The sequence below is a fragment of the Perognathus longimembris genome, chromosome 3 (assembly GCF_023159225.1).
Source record: "Perognathus longimembris pacificus isolate PPM17 chromosome 3, ASM2315922v1, whole genome shotgun sequence".
Taxonomy (NCBI): Eukaryota; Metazoa; Chordata; class Mammalia; order Rodentia; family Heteromyidae; genus Perognathus; species Perognathus longimembris.
This window is the reverse complement of record NC_063163.1, coordinates 25,479,452-25,491,987: the sequence shown is the minus strand read 5'-3', so window position 1 is coordinate 25,491,987 and position 12,536 is coordinate 25,479,452. Positions and strand designations below refer to the sequence as shown.

The window sequence follows — 12,536 nt, the reverse complement described above, 5'->3', positions numbered from 1 at the left end:
GTTGTTGTTGTTACAATTTCAATGTTGGCCCATTCAATAAGCCAAAGCAAAAAGCTTTCATTTTAAAGCAGTTAATAGTTGACATCTCTGAAAACATTCTAACATTCCTAAAAAGAATTGTAATTCTTTCATTTGACTGCACAAATGATTTTGAGTTCTTTTTAACTTTAATTTATTTAACTCCAATTGTTTGTTTTAGTGGTAGTAGGCTTTGACTCAGACTTCATACTTGCTAGGGAGGAACTCTACCACTTGGTCAGGTCTCCAGCTTTCCTGTAGTTATATTTTTATCAGGTCTCTTGTTTTTAGTCAGGGACTGACCTTGACCCATGATTCTCCTCATCTCTGCCTCCAGAGTACACCACTATGCCTGGCCCTGCTTTAAATCCTAAAAGCCTAAATATATATGTGTGTCAACCTTGAGTTAAACAATCCTTGCCCTCTAGGTCTTCTCCTCAGAAAGATTTAGAAATTCATGTTTATTTATGATTTATGTTACTACTATCACTACCACCTACTCAATTCAGACCATTGCTGCTAGAAATTTCAATATTCCTTATGAGATCTTCCTGAGATTTTCTGTTTATTTGCTTGTTTTCTCTCATCTCTTACACTTGAAACTGCTCTAAAGCATTAATAGTGAAACCTACATCATTCCTTCCTACATCTTTAACTGTCTTGATAAACTGAAAGTTGGTAAATAATCTGTTGAATGTTGCATGTAAAATAAAGTTTAATCACATTATCACAATTTTTCCTTCATTGTCATGTCTTGGATATGCTACCTTGAACACTTTTTGAAAAAAAATCAAGATTTCCCATTAGATGTATTTTGATGATGGCTTCTACACTAGAAAGAGAAACAATGCAGTGTCCCAGCACAAGCTAATGTTTGGCCCTATTAACAACCAGATTTAAAGATTTCATTAACAAAAGAATTAACCCACAGGTGAAGTGTCAGTTGAAAATAAAGTTACTCAAATGAATATTTGGCAAAGGTCAAACTGCTATTTGATTTGACTATATGACAGTTAACTTTTATCTCTTTTTCTCCATATAACAGGAAAAAAAAAACTAGGAAGAAAAATTCAAGTCACATTTTAAAATGATATAGGCCCTTAAAATGATGGGAGATAAAAGAATTATTCATAATAACCCTTATTCTTGGCAGCACATGAAAAAGGACTAAGTTACAGTAGTCTCCCTATATCTATGGTTGTGTGTGTCTGTGTCTGTGGTTTCAGTTACCCTTGGTCAATTGTAAGCAAACAATATTAAATGTAAAATTTCAAAAATAATTCAGAAAATTTAAATAACTATTACTTAGGATCAAACCCAAGGCACCAGGCATGCCCGACAAGTACAAGTTAAAAAAAAATCATTACAGTATGTTGTTTAACTGTTCTATTTTATTAGTAATTATTCTCAGTAATTTGTTACTGGGGAAAATTTATAAGTTAAACTTTATCATGGGTACATGCAGAATGTATGTGCAGAATTCCGTACTATCTACAGTATTAAACATTCACTAGGGTCATGGAATATGTGTCATTATTTTGTTGCTAATAATAATAAATGTCCAACTTCATAATGAAGACACTAAGAAAATAAAACTAGAGCATATAGAATTTGGTTTGTATTTACTCTTCTGTCATTAGAGTTGGACTCAATATTTTCAAGTTATGACTATCAAAGTTATGGAACAAGTCCATTCTCTGCTGACATTGAAAGTTACTAGCCTAAAGTTGGTTCTATACAATATATATGCCATTCGCTTAGAGAAAATGTTCAAACAAAATGATAGCCTCAAAATACACATAGTGTTAAATTGAAAGAAAATTCCAGGTTTTGAAGAAGTAACCAATAGTTCTGTTTGGGAAAAGCAAACAACTTCACCACAAGGTGATCACGACCTGTTTCAATGAGTAGAATACTTACCAACACTTGAATTCATTTCTCCATTTTCGGAATCGGCTCCATGTTGGTTATTACTGGCGTGATAGTTGCTCATGGCTTCTAATTTAATTTTTTTCACCTTCATTGCTTCTGCGATGGCTGCATTGGTAGCAGCTGCAGCTGCTGCAGCTGCTGCTGTCAGACCTTTAAAGAATGAATTAGAAATGAAGTAATTCAAATTCTGATTTTTCAGGTAATACTCCAGTACTTTATGTAACTCACACACGCAGATATTACAGTCTTGAATTCTTTAATAGAACACCGATAGCATATTTATATTCAGCTAACCAATAAAATATATTGACATAAAGAGACAAATGTCCTATACACTCCCCAGATAGTAGCTAAAACCTAATTCCAACACAGAAGGACCTTAATGGAAGTGCTTCGAGTTGTCACTCCAAGAAATGAGCCTGTTTTAGTTCTCAATATAAATACCTGAAAACGGAGCTGTGAAACTTGAGGGGTTGAATGGGTAGGTTTGAGGGAGAATGATTATCAAGATGGATGGCACATATGAACGGACATGTAGATTTAAAACTTCTTTATATAGCTTCTTATCAATAGTGAAAAATACATTTTAAAAATGGAAATGCAGTAGATCTAAACAATAATTTGTGTAAGTAAATTCAATTGAAATAAAAAATGAAGAAACCTCTCTAAAGGTGCCATTCCTTGATCAAAATTCCCCTATAGATGCCCTAAAAAGAGAAGGAAAAATATCAAATCTGTCAGCTTCATTCACACAAAGCATTTATGTGAGTTTATCTCAAAGTTCACTGCCCAGTTTTTCCTCATTACTGGGCATGCCACAGGTAGGATAGATCAAGCACATCACCATTTCCCATACATGACCTGCCTCTTCAAGTCTCTGCTTACCTCCATGTCATTTTCTTTGTTGTGAATAAGTTTACCCATGACTCACATTCCTGAAATCCCATCATTCAGGAAAATCTTACCCAATATTGTGAGTGTCGCCCTCCTACTTCCCTCATCCTGGACTAGGTCACTACTTCACCACAGAGCATGTCATTTGGCACTGCTCATGTCTGTCCATGCATATTTTCTTCAGTTGATAGTGACCTACACACTGGCATGGACCACATGTGACAATACAATGTGTAGTCCAAAGATGCTTTAGATAACAAACAACAACAGCAAATATTTTGCTTCTACAAAGTAATTATAAGTGCTAATTTAAAGAGCATAAAAGTAGCATAATCACCTTAGCAACCCAATAGTATTCATCTTTTCTCCTTAGCAGATTAGGAAACTTATAGATTCCAAGATGCATGCAGGACATTCTAGTTAAAGAGTTGTCAATTATAACCTGGATTTCATGTTTGTCCAGAACAATTGATTTCTGTGTATACAGAGAAGAACAGGTAGAATAGAGATGTGATTTAAAAAAAAAAAAAAGAGGGTCTAAGACTAGATCTTGGAAGATCAGAATGTTGGAGACATTCTATTCTGGCTTTAACTGAAGGGTGGGGAGACAGAGTCAAAGACAGAGACAGAGAATAGGAGATGTTTGTGTATAGGACAGCAATTTCCCCTTTTTAATGTGTGAACTTTCATTACAACAATTCAATTCAGCCTGGAATCCCTCATGTATAAAAGGACACAGGCTGGAGTATGTGAATAATGTCTCCTAATTGTAGAATTTTATAGAATACATAAGCTTTCTTCATTTCCCTATTGGTTTTTGCTGTAGCTTACTTTGTATTTCTGACTACAGTGTTCCAAATTTCATTGAAACTATCTAGGGGATTTTTATTTTCCATTCTCAATTGGTGGAGAGAATAAGCAGCACTCTTCTTTCTTCCTCACTAATCGCCACTTCTAGTAACTAGAGTAAAAGAGTTTCAACCCAAGGAATTATGTGAAAGTATTCGTCAGTGAAAATTTCTATGTATGAACAGAGCAGACAGCTCCACCTTCCCTTTAGATCTGTACAAAGAGGTCCTGACCACATTTACCCAAAGGTATCAGGACTCAGATTGGATCTTTGCAGGAAAAACTGATAACCACCTCCTTAAAAGTCACTGATCTAAATTCAAAGAATCCATCTGGGTTCAGTCTGAACATTCATTGCCTTTTAAGTCCCAAATTGAACTGATTGTCTCATCTTCCTATGATTGAATTTTTCTCCCCAATTACTCATTTCCTTCAAAGATGTTTCAGAGCACTTTCTTTCCTGTTCTCTAAAATCCTCTTTGTGTTTCCCAGAACAGAATCTCTTTCTTTTGATTTTTCCTTGTCATTAATATGTACATCCCATTTGTCCCTTTCCTGTATGAGTAATGTTTGTTAAGCCATATCCAATTTAAGACATACCTCAGGTCTGAGACTTTATGGTGTAGATGAATCTCATTTATCATGTTCAAATAATCAAGAAAAAAGTTACAACTTGAGATGAATATTATCATATCAATCCAAATAAATTAAGTAACATGGAGAAAAAATGCATGATTTGATTTTGGAAAAATCCATAAAACTTTAAGTATAGTTTCTTCTGTGAAAGTGTTCTCATACCAAAGGGAAAATGTAAGTATTGGGTAAGAACTACATGAAGAATGCTAGAACATGTTTAGTCAAAACAAGGGATGTTCTTTATACTACTTCTTCCATAATAATATCCATATCTGAGGATTCTTGTGGCTGTAGGCCTCCTATTTCTCTGTGCATGGGTGCTTCTGTGTGTGTGTGTGTGTGTGTGTGTGTGTGTGTGTGTGTGTGTGTGTGTGTGCAAATACTGGAACTTGAAGTCAGGACCAGCATACTCTCCCTTAGCTTTTTGGCTCAAACTAACACTCTACCACTTGAGGCTCTACTTCTGGCATTTTGGGAAGTGAATTGGAGATGGAGGTCTCTTTGGGCTTTCCTGCCCAGATTGGCTTTGAGCTACTATTTTCAGATTTCACCCTTTTGAGAATCTAGGATTGCAGGCATAAGCCACTTCTAATCTAAAAGATTTATACTTTTCTTTAGATGAATGTCTTATCCCTTCATTTTGAAAATTCTTTCTTTGTATTTTTTATTTGGTTGATTTTTATTTAAACTTTCATTTTTTTTCGGTTTCACATTCTTTCCTACTTTTACATTTCGAATGCAGTTTTTCTCTATCTCTCTCATACACATACATATACACACAATACATACTGTAACTTCACTATAAGACTATTTAATATTATATTTTAGATCAGTTAGGGAACAAAGGATGGAAGCGATGACCTATGCAAGAGTTTCTTATTTTTGTTGCACTAATTATTCGGGGTGTTGGATGGGTCTTGATCTCACAATATGTTTCTAATTCAATCAATTTTCTCAGGTTCCACTGCCCCTAAAAGTGCAAGGTTCCACATTTCATTATCTTTCCACATTTCCTCTGCCACCCTAAGTGCAAACTTCCATCATTTCTCTCTTAGTTCTATGATTAAAAGTCTTAATGGTTTCTCTCCTTCTACCACCTCCACTCTCTTGTTTTGTAGCAACAAACATCACCTTAAGACAATGATCCATAGGATCAAATTCAATGGTTCACCTGTCAGAATTCCTAATGTTCATGTTCATTTCCATTCTTTTTTTTTTTTAATTAGATTTTTTTTTTTTTTTTTTTGGCCAGTCCTGGGCCTGGCTTCTTCCCGCTCAAGGCTAGCACTCTGCCACTTGAGCCACAGTGCCGCTTCTGGCCGTTTTCTGTATATGTGGTGCTGGGGAATCGAACCTAGGGCCTCGTGTATCTGAGGCAGGCACTCTTGCCACTAGGCTATATCCCCAGCCCCATTTCCATTCTTTAACTTCCTACAGTACAGTGCATTATTCCTTCTTTTAAGTCAGTCTTCACACTTGCCTCTCCCACTTTCTAGAGAAATGTGATCTCAGATCCCCTGCCCCACACCTGTTAATGTCATCTTCATGTGACAGGATAAATAATACACCTAGAGAATTAGGACAAGATTCCTGATTCCTCACTCTCTATCTTATAAAGGGCTTTTCCCCCTTTCCAGAACCAGCTCAATGCCGACTCTTTTCAAGAGCAATACCTGATCTTCCCCATCCTTGTGAGATGTGAACTTACCATATGAGCAGTGCATCAGAACCAGCTCTCAAACCATGAAAGCAATGACCCTTACCATATAAGATTCTGATTTGGCATGTCTTTACTAGATAGAGCTTACACATTTGCATGTTTTAAGTGAGTTTTAGTGCTTTACAGGTCATTTTAATGTACAGTTTGAGTAAATAAATGCAGTCCCTTGAGGGGGAAGAGAAGAGGATCTATGGGATCCATAAGTGGTAACATTAAAATGATTAAATATATAAATAAAATCTTGTTATGATGGGTATATGAAACATCTACCATAATACTTGACGTGAATTATCAGTGAAAACAATGTTGCTGAAACCAGATTATAGGTAATATGGTAGTCATTTTGCCAATGTCAATGAAAAGTAATTTAACTCATTATTTTTATGTTAGAATAAATGTAACTGTAGTAGCAGCTGCAAATCTTATCAATTTAATAGGATGCATAAATCTCCATAGGTACATCTCCTAAGGCTTTTCACACACACACACACACACACACACACACATCCCATTAAATATATTTCAACTCCTTTTGGCTCTGAAATGGCCATTGTGATTTCCCAATCTACATCTCAAGTCTCCTCCCATTTGCCAACTTTCTGATAGAAACATAGTTGGCTATCTATAAATGAGCCTCAGGTAGAAGTACTGTTGTGTATGTTTGTTGTTCCCTAAAGAGGTAAAAAAAAAAAAAAATCACAGAGTAACTAAAGCCTTTGACCTTTCTAATATATACACAAAATCCAAACAATGACAACAATTTTTATGAGATAATTGTTCACTGATGTAACCACCAGTGACCTATAATGTCTACCATGTTTTAACACCATATATAATCTTTTCTTATAGTATCTACTCTGTGCCTGAGGCTCCTGGAGAACTTACTACCCCATGCATTCATATCACACCCTGAAGTGCCTTACATTTCAAATTTTGTCTGCTTTAACTCTTCTCAAAAGAAATTCATTTTCCCCTTAAAAGGAAGCAATTAATATTTATCAAAATGTAAATAACTTTTTCAAGGCCCAGGACTGGCCAAAAAAAAAAAAAAAAAAACCTCATAAATAACTTTTTCACAAGATTTTTTTCCAGTAATGAGTGATAAAATAATTTAAAATTATAGATAGATATCTGGTAAAGCAAACAAAACTTACACAAACACTCAAACTATCTGACTGCATAGTAAATGCTTAGTAAACAAGGAGGTCATCACTTCTGTTGCTTTTTAGAAGTGAATATGAAAGCCAGGTATGGTAGCATTCACCTCTAACCCCAGCTATTGAAGAGGCAAAGATATTAGAATTATGAGTTCTAGGCTAGCCTAAGTAAAGTTACTGGTGGGACTGTTTCCAAAAAGAAAAGGCAAACTGAAGATACGGATCAAGTGGCAGAGTGCTTGCCTAAAACATAAAGATTCTAGATTCAATCCCCCGTACTAGAAGGAGTAAGAAGAAAAAGATGAGGGGGAAGGAAAGGACAGGGGAGGATAAAAATGAATGTGATTAGCAATTAATGGAGAAATTTGTTACAATACAAATTTAAATTAGCATCAGATAATCCAAGGATAGTGAGGAAGCAAACCAGCTGGATGATACATAAAATTATTGCATCAAAAATAACTGTAGATAGATAATACTTATTCTAAACTAAAGAATGTATGAATGGTACCTTACATTAAGGAATGATTGAATGATTACTAAATCCAATGTTATCATCAGCAATTGGTAAAGTTTAATGCACACTTACAATTAATTTTCCACTGAGTGATAAAAGTCATGACTTTATAAATAATTTATCCCAATACTATGCTTGTCTTCAGAAGATGGTAAGAAGACACACACGACAAACTTCTTGATGTCTAGTTGCCCTTTAGAGAAGGGACTATATCCTATATGGTACAAAAAAAATTGACATTTACTTTTCTTTATGTTTTGATCTTGACCAACATTATCATTTGAAATTTGTCATTGCTAAAACACAGAACCAACCTAGATGTCCCTCAGTAGATGAATGGATCAGGAAAATGTGGTACATATACACAATGGAATTCTATGCCTCCATAAGAAGGAATGACATTGCCCCATTCTTTAAGGAAATGGAAGGACTTGGAAAAAAATCATATTAACTGAAGTGACTCAGACCCAAAGAAACATAAACTCTATGGTGTCCCTCATAGGGAATGGCTAGTACATGATTAGGCTAGTCATGGTAGAAGATCAAAATACCTCAATAGCTACACCCAAATGATCACATAAGATGATGCCAAGTGAAAGGAACTCCATGTTACAGAAACAAGAGTTATACCACTGTTGTAATTATTATCAACGTGCCATGTGAAACTGTACATCTTTTTTTTTATTTTCTTGTCTGTTTGTTTGGTTGTTTTGTTTAGTTTGGTTCTCTTGTATTCCCTTCCTGTGGTTGTACCCCCACTACCACTATATCTCATCCATATGTCTTGGATACTGTTTAAATGGGTATTAGAACTGGGGAAGGGAAAGGGAATATCAAAATTGAGAGACAAAGGACAAAAAGACAAACCATTCCAAAAGCAATACTTACAAAACCATTTGGTGTAAATTAACTGCACAGCTCTTAGGGGAGAGGGAAAGGGGGAGGGGGGAAATGAGGGAAAAGGTAACAAGAAATGTATTCATTGCCTTACACATGAATCTGTAACCCCTCTGTACCACACTTTGACAATAAAGAAAAAGTTTAATAAAAAAAATTCTAGCAATGAAAAACAAAAAAGAAGATGAATAGATTTTTATCTAGAACTGAGAAGCATGTAGCATGTGATTGAACTAAAGGTGGAACTTAAACTGGAAGCACTCTTGCAGGCTCCATTCTCCTTTATAAATTCTTTATTGTTATTTTAAACTGGCTATGGCTGTACCTTATCTTGGCTAACCAGTTTTTTTTTTATTTTCACAGTTTTGATGCTCTGCAAAAGGCATTTTAATTTACTGTTGAATTAGTGACCAACATGCAAGTCACTAACTCCTGTAAGTACACAGGAAATAGTAGACAACAGTGATTGAAAACAACATGTGTCAAGTCTGCCTGCAATAGCATCTAAGTTAAATAAGGCCCCAGACTTCACAGTTCTCATCGTTCTGAATGGTGATAACATTCCTGACTTCCCAGAGGTGTGGTGGAGAATAAAGTGAAGTGACACGTGCAATACCCTACTCACATTCCTAGATATGAACATGTATTGCCTGAACCTACCATGCTACCCATTATATCCATCATGTCCTTGTATCTTGCTTTACCAGATATGGTTACTCACCCAAAATCCAAAGATGACAACAGGCACAAAATAGTAGCATTAGGTGAGAATTTAGCCATTTGACAAGTAGAAATCTAAAAACCCATGTTGCTAGTCAAAGATTTCATTTAGTTGTCTGTATTGATCCAATTCATCATAAAATCACTCATTTTTCACTTTATGCTACATTGGCACAAAGCCTTTCTATTTCTAAACTCAAAATCATAATACTAGTCCATGCATTTATCTTGTGGAAAGTAAGCCAGCATGCTTTCTCTTTAAGAGCATTATTTTACTTTGTAAAGATGGCATTTTCTTCTGGTCTCAAGTTCTACTAAAACTGAATTAAAATACTTCAAATGTCATTAAACAATCCTGATCACTCTCTTTAAAAGTGGGGAAATAATGCCATTATATTTCAACTAAGTTAGTGCATTTGGTTTATAAATAGAAGATTACAACTGTAGATTATAAATATCAATAAAAGAGACATATTGCTGTCAAATACTTTCTCTGATCTGTTTGTTTGCTCATTAACTTGAAAAGTCCAATCTTTGATCTTTGGTTTCAAAGACAGCAAGATGACTTCCAAATGTTTGATATACTGTCTGCTTTTACATTGAATTCCAAATAAAATGTGTTCCCCAAACCTAATGGTTAATAAAAGTGGGTTATAGCCAAGAAATGGTTAAATATTCAGATATCTCATATGATAGATTGTCAGTCTGTGTTACTTTATTCAAATTTAAAAGAAACAAATTTAAACATGCAACAAATTATAGCCAATCATAGTTATTAGTAAATATTCTGGAATTGATAAGTTATTTATGTCTGGCCTGCTTCCTACTGATTATTCAGAGAGACAGGCAGCTTATAAATATCTCATCACTTCACCGTCACACAAATTTCATCGACAGTGCTCATGCACAGCTATTAGCAATATGAATCTAACCATTACATGAGGGAGGAAAATCGAACATGTGGCATTAATACGCAGTCCTGGTTCCTAACCATCTGATAGGCAGATGGTGTGGAGCAGATACTCCAGCTGAAATGAAGGGGCACATCATTTAAAACCTTGTTTGCATTCTAACTGTTATCAGTGCCATATTGATATACAAGATACATCATGGCAGTGTTTGAACAATCTAGTTTGTTTCAGTCATAAATGTTTACTGCCTTGTTTTTTTCCTAATCTTATAAGCATGTTCAGAAGAGTGTATTTTTTAATTTATGAAACCTATTGTTTACTCCTGTTGAACTACAAGATTAGTGGAAAGCAAGAATATTCAATTACTTCCACCAGAGCAATATAGCCAAGACAGATGAATAAAGAGGGTTTTCTATTTTCAATAAGGATGTAAGTAAAGGGATTTTTAAATTGGCCTGGGCATTTTATGCATTAAATACATTTATTCCTTTAAAACTCCCAGTTAATTTTTTTCTCAACTGGCATACAGAGACATTTAATGCTTTACATTGTCATTCATTTAAAACTCTTACTGTGTGCAATTAATCTTGTCTAACAATTCAATTCAGAAAATAAAACATCAAAAAGCATAGTTCAATTCAACCGTCATTACTGTGAAGTAATCTTTCTGCTCCTGACAGTTCCTATAGACTCTGCAAAACTATGTTGAAGGTGCATTGTAAGCTCATACAAGTTTGAAATACAACTCAATTGAAATTACTCCAAGACTTAGAAGAACTCTTGGCTCAGTATAACGACTTGGAAATACCATTACCTTTTTTTCCGCACTGTGTTTTATCCCATCTTTATGTAAACATTGCCTTTCAAAAACAGGAACTGATTTTCAGTTATTTTATTTGTTAATGCTTTTTACATAAATTAAAATGATTGAAACATGCCCCTCCTCACTCTTAGATGGTTAAACAACAGAATTATAGGCAACTAGAAAGAGGAACTTAATTGTGCATATGGTTAGAGTGAAGATTTTCAGTATGAACTTGTCTCTTAATGTCCATTAGGCTGACTTTTCTTGCCCTTTGTAGCACATTGGTATTCTGCAGAGAAAAGGAAAATTGATCCTGGAGGCCACTAATGGAAACGCTATACCCGTTTTCAGTTTCTCAATTGATTGAATTAGGTTTTTAAAATGTTTGGATTAACAACAAAAATAACTCACCAATTTGGAGACGCATGCAATTATTTATATATATACATATATACACACACACATATATAATGTGTGTATCATATATATTACATAGTAATATATGTTCTATATAATGTGTTATATAATGTATTATATACAGCATGTTATAATGGTATAATTATTTAGCATTCTTTTTGTGAATAGGTTAAAATTCCAGTCAGTGATAGAAGAATTGGAGCCATGGTAAAGATGGAGGGAAGGAAAACCATGGGGTGTCATTTGGCAGTGTGTAAATCACTGAGTAATTTTCATGGAAAGTTTTGAAAGTCTCACTTTCTGATGCCCGACCTACAGAAAAAGGCTGAAGTTTAATAAATAAAAATAATAAATACTGAAATTTAATTTTCAGTAAAATGTCAGCTAAAGTCTTAAATGTTGAACTTAGCACAAGGACATGCTTGCATATACTTGATACCACTTTAGAATGCTGCATTACAGGAAAAAAATACTAATCTACAACTTGGGGTCTAAACTCCTAAAACATGAGGACAAAATGATTTTGTCTAATATGACCTTTCTGTTTTACTGATGATAAAACTTAGGGCAAAGGGGTTAATCATTCCCATAAAGCCACACCATTAAATAATGATAAAGCAACCCCAATTCCAAGGTAAAAAAAAAGACAAACAACTACAAAAGCAATACTTGCAAAACTGTTTGGTGTAAGTGAACTGAACACCTGGGGGGGGGGGGAGAAGGGAAAGGGGGAGGAGGGAGAGCGGTATGAGGGACAAGGTAACAAACAGTACAAGAAATGTATCCAATGCCTAACATATGAAACTGTAACTTCTCTGTACATCAGTTTGATAATAAAAATTTGAAGAAAAAAAAAAGCAACCCCAATTCCTCTAACTCTGAGTTCAGCATTGACCATGCTGAATCTATCAATATATGGAAAAAGAAAAGTATGCAACACAGTGAACTATAGAGTTTTTGAAAGAAGAGGAATCCTGTTTTTTCTATAGCTTAAGAATTCCATTAGAAGTTTAGAAGTTAAGGTAATAAGTCACTCATGACATAACAAATTAAGTCAAAACAA

The 12,536-nt window shown here is 34.7% G+C and overlaps 1 protein-coding gene across 4 annotated transcripts in view; it reads right to left on the bottom strand.

The window, feature by feature from the left end:
- Dach1 (dachshund family transcription factor 1) overlaps window positions 1-12,536 on the bottom strand; it is a 368,365-nt gene that overhangs the window by 162,742 nt on the left and 193,087 nt on the right. For 3 of the 4 annotated variants that reach the window (XM_048341257.1, XM_048341258.1, XM_048341260.1), the window contains exon 3: window positions 1,939-2,100. The exons of the other annotated variant lie outside the window; for it this stretch is intronic. In XM_048341257.1, coding sequence (XP_048197214.1) covers window positions 1,939-2,100 — 162 coding nt within the window. The remainder of the gene's footprint in view (window positions 1-1,938; window positions 2,101-12,536) is intronic. 4 annotated transcript variants of the gene reach the window in all.